General features: G+C 39.8%; 1 protein-coding gene across 4 annotated transcripts; it reads right to left on the bottom strand.

Moving 5' to 3' along the window:
* Positions 1-509: 509 nt before the first annotated feature.
* Positions 510-4,593, bottom strand: LOC148038740 (uncharacterized). 4 transcript variants are annotated; one of them, XM_087674590.1, is made up of 3 exons: positions 4,106-4,593; positions 1,535-3,665; positions 510-1,179 (listed from the first exon to the last, which is right to left on the bottom strand). In XM_087674590.1, the coding sequence occupies exons 1-3, from the start codon at positions 4,477-4,479 to the stop codon at positions 1,153-1,155; spliced, it is 2,532 nt and encodes an 843-aa protein (XP_087530716.1). In that variant the 5' UTR covers positions 4,480-4,593; the 3' UTR covers positions 510-1,152. The 4 variants fall into 4 exon arrangements, with proteins under 4 accessions (XP_087530716.1, XP_087530717.1, XP_087530715.1 ...); XM_087674591.1 differs by having other exon boundaries at positions 510-1,308; XM_087674592.1 differs by having other exon boundaries at positions 511-3,645; positions 4,106-4,174; positions 4,269-4,396.
* Positions 4,594-7,545: the final 2,952 nt, after the last annotated feature.

Genomic DNA, 7,545 nt, shown 5'->3' on the forward strand with positions numbered 1-7,545 from the left:
TTCCCTTGGCAAAGCATGAAGAAAATAGAACTCACAACACTCTTGCAACTTGAGTGGAGCCAATCACTTCAAGGAAATGCATGATTGTGTGAACAATTTCTTGCACTATCATGATACCTATCACATTATAAAAGAATGAAGCCCTTATTATGAATTTTTACATAGGAAGGTTGGAAAGGGAGCACTTAGAAGAGAGAAGAGATCCTTTACTTAAGGAATCATTGCCCTTCTTTAGTATCTTCTTGTTAATATCACTTGAACTAGCATGGATAACTAGTATTCTCAAATTTACGATAAGAGAGACATTGAGTCTAGTGACATTGCAAGGATAAAATTTTGAGAGCACAAGTTCTAGGCCGAGATTTATGGCATGTTCTAGTTGGGGCTTCCATCCATAATGACTGCTAGATGAAAAGACTTATATTCTTGGGGTTCATTGTGTACATAGTAAAACCACATTGACACGAACTGTGAAAATAAGACTAAAAATATTATAGCCTTATTTATCTAGGATGTAAATGCAACTGTTTTTAATCTTCATCTAGTGTAAGGACTGAACACCAACAAAGAGATGAACAAAGATGAGCCCAGGTTGACCATCAATCCAACCATGTGATCTGTAAATAGAAATAAACCATCATTTTGTGGAGGCATTAATTGGGATCAAACTTGTTACATGGGGAGAACAACCCTCACTAAATCCTTGGAAATATAAACATGGCACCTTGCAACTGTCTTAGGCTTTGAAGTGTATCCAATAATGTAAGGTTTGATAAATCTTCCAATTGGTCATATGACTTTTCTTCACATAAACATTTGAGTTGTAATTTTCAAATGTAGTAACCTAACTTTTGGGTTCTCTCATTTCTGTGCCTTCATGGCTTCTCTTAAACCACAAATAAGCAGGTGGATGCTCTGTAAGTGTTCACTTCACTACAACCTCAGTCCATTCAAACTATGAGAATCATTCTTTTGTAGCACTTTCAAACCCATACTGTCAAACTTCCTTTTCGAGGTTCAACTCAAATACATTGCTGCATCCTTGCTGAGCAATGGTGCTTTTATAAATCACATACATATTTCATGGAACCAGTTATGCTTATTCTAGATGATGACAGATATCCTCAAGTTTGTTTGAGTCCTGACATTCTGTTATGCTATCCTGACATACCTTTGCTCCTGTAAATAATCAAAAAATTATTGAAGGACTATATATGTAGCCTAGAAGAATGGGAGAGAGTGCTTCTTGAGTAGTCAGCACAGATAACTGTACAAAACACCTTATAGACGCTCGGCTTAGTAATGCACCTGCATGAAGAAATACCTGTAAGCTAGCTACATATTAACCAGCTCCTAAATAATGGTTTCAGGGGTGTCTCTTTGCGTAATGCATTCCCCTCTCATGAGCAGACCTGATTTACTGAAGTTCCAATGCCCTAAGTTTGTTGCCCCCTTGCCTCGACTTAGACTGACAACATCCACACAGAATTCTAGCACAGTTATTATAACATCCCTGAGATTTCTTTTCCTTTACCTGTTCTTTGATTTGATCACCATCCTCTTCAGCTGCCTCAATACTATGTTGTTTGATCTGCCGTTTTGACACAAGAGAAGATCCAACACCAAAGAGTCTGTTCATTGCAAAGGACTGACTCCTGCTAGCCCCAGCAGGTACTGTTGTATTCCTTTTTCCAGCTTGATCACTGTCTTTCACATTTCTCACAAGCTTACTTACATTGCCGTAGCCTTGAATCCTTTTTGAAACTTCTTCAGGGCGAAGAGGAGAGTTTAAAGCATGTGGTTTCTCAATCAGGTCTTCTGCAGGATCTCTCTGGTCAAGTTGAATGTCTGCAGGCTTGCTTTGGGGAGTGGGAAGAAGTGCCTCTAGTCTGATAAAACTTGTCCTGCATGATGATGAGGACAACAACGACGATGTTGCCTTCGGTGTAGAACTTTCGTATGCTGCAAAGTTATCATCCTTTTGACCAGAATCAGCTTCTACAGTACTTCCTTGTTTGCTTTCTGATGTTTCCAGCTTTTCTTCACAAAAATTAGAGATCTCTTTGGTATGGTTCTTTTTATCTTCTGATTTGGGAGAGTGCAGTGATATGTTTTCATATTGATCAGTTTGCAATTCATGGTTCCTTTTATCTGCTAATTCAGGAGTGCACAATATGATGTCTTCATATTGATCGGTTTGGAAATCATGCATATCTTGGTGATCAAGAGTGTCTGGAAGAATAATGCTGGCATGGTCACTTGCATTTGATGAAATATTTGTGGAGGTAGACCATCGATGCTCATTGTCAGTCACTGTAATCATTCCAGAATCAGATGACTCCTGACCTTCATCTGAAACAGTGCTCTTGTTAGGACTTTTAGGACTCTTGTCAGTCACTGTAATCATTCCAGAATCAGATGACTCTTGGCCTTCATCTGAAACAGTACTCTTGTTAGGACTTTTAGCGGTTTCACATTCGGCCAAAATGAATTCACTGGAGGAACAAGCCTTCTGTTCTTCATCGAAAACTCTATTTCCCATTGCTTCAGTATGATATTGAGATTCATCTGAAGGGCTAATTCTGGACTCTGAAGCCCCAGAACTTGTCAGATGTTCACTTGTATCATGTTCCTGTTCACTTGTTTGAGGTTGTTGCATGACTTGTTGTGAAGCTATGTCTCCTCCCAGCACTGAAGATGGCGTAGACATCCTCCAGGCTTGTAATGAGTGTGACTGTCTTCTTTGAGTAGTGTTTTGGCTGATAGACTGATACAGGTCTGAATATACCTTTTTAGTTGGCTCATGTATTTGTTGAGGATCTGTAAAAAGTTCTGCATGACGGGGCATTTGCTGTGTAATTTGAAGAGGACAATTTGGACTGGGACTTGCAGAAGAACTTTTCCTAGACAAAAAGCCCTCCAATGGAACATTCTGAGATGCTGTATCTGTTGAGCAAACAGATCTATTCCTAGAGTCAGTCTTGTACATGCCCATGTCAGAATGTTCGAGCTCTATGAAATCTGTTTCTGATAGCTTTAATGGATTTATCAGGGGCTCTACAGATCGCAAGCTTGCTTTCATACCATCAGTTTGACTGCAATCTTTTGGAATCTCTGTCTGGGGTGACGAGTTCTTCATATCCTCCTCATTGAGACTACTTTGCAAAAATAGAAATTGTGCCTGATAGTCAGGTTGACTACTTAATTTTACCCGTACATTAGGTGATGCCATCCAACCTAGAATGGCAGAAATGGGCACTCCTAGTTGAGTACTTAGTGCAGTCTCCTTTTTGAAGAAAGATCTCCTCCTTTGTGATAAAGCCTGATCTGATGTAGTATTCATGCCATGCTCTGGATCAATGACCATAAACGAGAAGTTGCCCTCTGCATCAAAACCAGCTGACCCTGGCAGCCATAAGTCTTCTGCTCTATAGTTGGTGAATCTCAAGATGCTATCAGTCTCTGCACAAACTTGAGCTTGGCCCACAGATATGAAGCCTTTCTTCTGAATGTCTTGAAGATGTCCCAGCACATATACTTTATGACCCACATCCAGCTTCTGCCTGGATGCATAATTGGTCTCCAAATGCAGGGGCATTATGTCAGAGCCTACTGCCTCACAAGCCACCAGAGTCAAGTCCAACTCTGCATTTGTGAGAAAAAATCTGTGACATGTTAAAAATTTTCATTATGAGATATCAAAAGCTACAGTATCTGTTCTCCTTATGAATACAGATTTATGATCTGATACATCTGGCCATCAACAATCAAGCTTGTCGTATTTTGCACATAGCTGTCCTTAGCATGCAAAAATCCAACTATATTTATGTACCACTTATCAATACAAATTGGCTGATCCCTTATTTCAAGTGCACTCGGTAGATGATTTTCATAGTTCAACTCGAAATATTTCAGCATGCTCAACATTCAATTCATACTGATATGTAATCTCATTATGACAGGAACAAGACAAGATATTAGCAAATAAAACCATATGCTTTGAGATTTTGCAAAGCCGAATCTCTGTTGGCATCCATTGTTTCTTATGAAGATACAACTGCAGGACAGTACTGTTAAAATGAGCAGACCAAACAGTGAAATGCACCTGTGTGGGACTAGCTGCTTTGCAAGGATGGTCCGGTGAGCTATAGCATTGTTCCCTGTGCTATTTCTCCTGAGACATAGAACAATTTCTGCATAATTGGCAGTTTCCTGATTTGGCAAGTTACAATGAGTAGTCAAGATGAGGTCCTCATGGATGAGGATACCTGTTTTGTGACTGGTTGGCCCCAGGCTAAGGGTGGCAATGCAAAGACCGTATGCTGATTGAATTTTAGCCTTGATAACCTTCTCATCCAATGAATGGGCCGACTCAACTGCTTCCTTTTTATCATTCTCATCATCATCAGGGTGACAATACTGGGCTGCATGTTCCTCTTGACCTGCAATAGCAGGGCAGCATGTGAAGCAGGCTGGCATGCTGTGTTGAGGTGAACCTTGAGCATAATTGTCTATGAATTCCTCCAGCCTGCTGCTGTTGCTCCTGAATACCACAAACCCTACAAAGGCTTATGATATCATTGCCGCTGCTGATGATGATGATGATGAGGTCTGATTATCACAAAACCCTACTCAGCTTATAATATCATTGCTGCTGCTGCTGTCGATGAAGAAGATGATGATAAAGGATGCCTACAACAATGACGACGGCGACGAAGTCTGAGCAGCGTATGTCGCAGTCAGTTTGCTATTCAGGTGAGCTTCAGCCTGTACTGATCGAATAAAGCTCTGATTTTGCCACTGGAGATACCTTTCCTTCTTATTAATTCGTGAACGTGGATGTTGATCCACCCTGACAACAGGAATACTGACTTGAATGTGGAAAAGATCATGCTCTAAGCTGCCAAACGATTGCTGCCCAAGTTATTATTCGTCTCTCGAGGTATATGGATATGTGGCGTTGCACAGAGTTTTTAATTGAGACTTCTTTTCTCAGACTGCTGGCACCTTTCTTCTGCTTGTGATATAGTCTGCTGACCCCTCACGATGCTCTTCTGTATGCTCCCGGATGGGCCTGTCAAAATTCCGATGGAGAAGGCTGATGGGCTGATGTCTGGTGAACAGGATGTCTGAGCGTCGCTGTGTTAGTCCGCGTGGCGTCTCTTCGTCAAACGACCCACACACATTACATGAACCGCCACCTTCCCATACCAATGCTGTGTTGTTTGTTGTTATAATGTTCGAAATTCGCCTGCCTAGGCCGTTAGCCTTATTGGTGCCGGAGTGTGAATTGATATGTTATGTGTTTATCAAAACAATTTGATAATTTGCTTGTGGCTTCGAAAAGTCGCGAACCTCCCCAAAGTCTCTTTGAGACCTCCAAACCTAGACATACTTTGCAAGCCTCCACAAGGCTCTTCAAAGTTCCAGACTGAATGCCCATAGGGATGGAGTGAGAGGTGGGCTTCATAACAAGTGGTTGGTGATCATCTTGAGGGGTCATGCTAGAGGGAAGAGGACTTTATCGTGCTATCATTAAATTTTGGTAATGTCACAAGGCAAAGTGATTCTTATGGCCGTGCATGTCTATCTCTTCATAGCTTTCTCCTTGGCTTATGTGCACTTGAGAGAGCTTATGTTTTTTGCTAGATGTTTCAGTGGTGCTGCTTTCATTGAAGGAGCAACTGCACCCTTACTGAAAATGGTAACTATCCGCAAGTTGGGTAGCTCCAAGTTAATGTGCTACATTTCGAAGTCAATCATACATTTGGTCGATCATTTAAATGGGTGGCCGGCCAACAATGTCTCCTTTCGACTCCTTCTAAGTTAACACATACAATATGATATTTCAGTCTCGAGGATCAACATCACTTGGCACTTTTCTAACAAAGTATAAGGGGTACATACATATGGATCTACCCTTGTGGTAGTCTAGATGAGTAATGGTTGCATAAGGCTAGTTCAGTGAGAATTCAATGACCATGTATCATGACGTTGTCAAGAACTTTTTGCGAAAAATGAAATCTTACTACTATATTATTTTAGCTATAGTTTCGAAAAGCCCTGAACCTCCAGAGGGCTTCCCAAACCTACCCCCTTTTCCAAACCTCCCTTTTTCAATCAAAATCCCCTCCCCTCCTCTCTTTCTCACGTGCAATATCTCATTTTCTCTTCCCCTTCCCTTTTTTCATTCAAGCCTTCTCCCCCTCCCCCTCACCTCCCTTTTTTAAATTAAAACCCCTTGCCCTCTCTCTCACTTATAATCTCTTTCTTTCTTTTCCCCATCCCCTTTTTAATTAAATTCTTTCCCCCTCCCCCTTCTCTCTCTCATATGTAGGGCCTAGGTTTTCTCTTCTCTCTCTCTCTCTCTCTCTCTCTCTCTCTCTCTCTTAGATTAAACTTTTATTTAATCAAACATTTTAAAAGCTTTTTTAAATTTAAAGTTTTTCGAACATAGTTTTTCACACACTTTGAGGAGGAGATAGAATAAGAGAGAGAGAGAGAGAATAATAATAATAAGGATAAAAATAAGAAGACGGAGAGAGAATGAGGAGAAAGAGGAAAAAGAATAGTCTTTTTTTAATTAAACATTTTTCTTCTCCCCCTCCCCCTTCTCTCTCATGCGTAGGGCCTAGGTTCTCTCTCTCTCTCTCTCAGATTAAACTTTTTAATGTAAATGTTTTGTTTAATTAAAATAAGGAAAGAGAGAGAGAGAGAGAGAGAGACAAAGAGCAAAAAAAAGAAGAGGAGAGGAATGGAGGGAGAGAGAGGGGGAACAGAGAAAGAGAAAATATCAAATTTAAGAGAGAGACAGAGAGGAAAAGAAAAAAGGAAAAGAGAGGAGAGAGAGGGAGAGAGACAGAGAGAAGAAAATGAGAGAGAAAATAAGAAGAAGAAGAGAAAGAATTTGAACATAGTGAGAGAATTATAGAGAGAGGAAAGATAAAATTTAAAAGAAAGAAAGAGAATTATAGAGAGAGGAAATATAAAATTTAAGAGAGAGAGAGAGAGAAGAAAAGAAAAAAGGAAAAGAGATGAGAGACAGGGGGAGAGAGACAGAGAGAAGAAAATGAGAGAGAGAAAATAAGAAGAATTATAGAGAGAGAATTATAGAGAAAGAAATTGAACATAGAGAGAGAATTATAGAGAAAGGAAAGATAAAATTTTAAAGAAAGAGAAAGGAAAAAGAAAAGAAAAAAAGAGAAACTTTCTTTTTAATTAAAATAAGGAGAGAGAGAGAAATATACAAAGAGCAAAAAAGAAAGAAGAGGAGACAGAGGGAGAGAGAGGGGGAACAGAGAGAAAGAGAATTATAGAGAGAGAAAATATAAAATTTAAGAAAAATGGAGAGAGAGAAAGAAAAAAGGAAAAGAGAGGAGAGGGGGGACAAAGATAGAGAGAAGAAAATGAGAGAGAAAATAAGAAGAAGAAGAGAGAGAATTTGAACACAGAGAGAATTATAGAGAGAGAAAAGAAAAAAATTTAAAGAGAATAAAAAAAAGAAAAAAAGAGGAGAGAAGAAAAGGAGAGGAGAGGGGAGAGAGA

The sequence above is a fragment of the Lygodium microphyllum genome, chromosome 3, assembly GCF_053477565.2.
Source record: "Lygodium microphyllum isolate KBCC chromosome 3, Lygodium_microphyllum_v1.1.10, whole genome shotgun sequence".
Taxonomy (NCBI): Eukaryota; Viridiplantae; Streptophyta; class Polypodiopsida; order Schizaeales; family Lygodiaceae; genus Lygodium; species Lygodium microphyllum.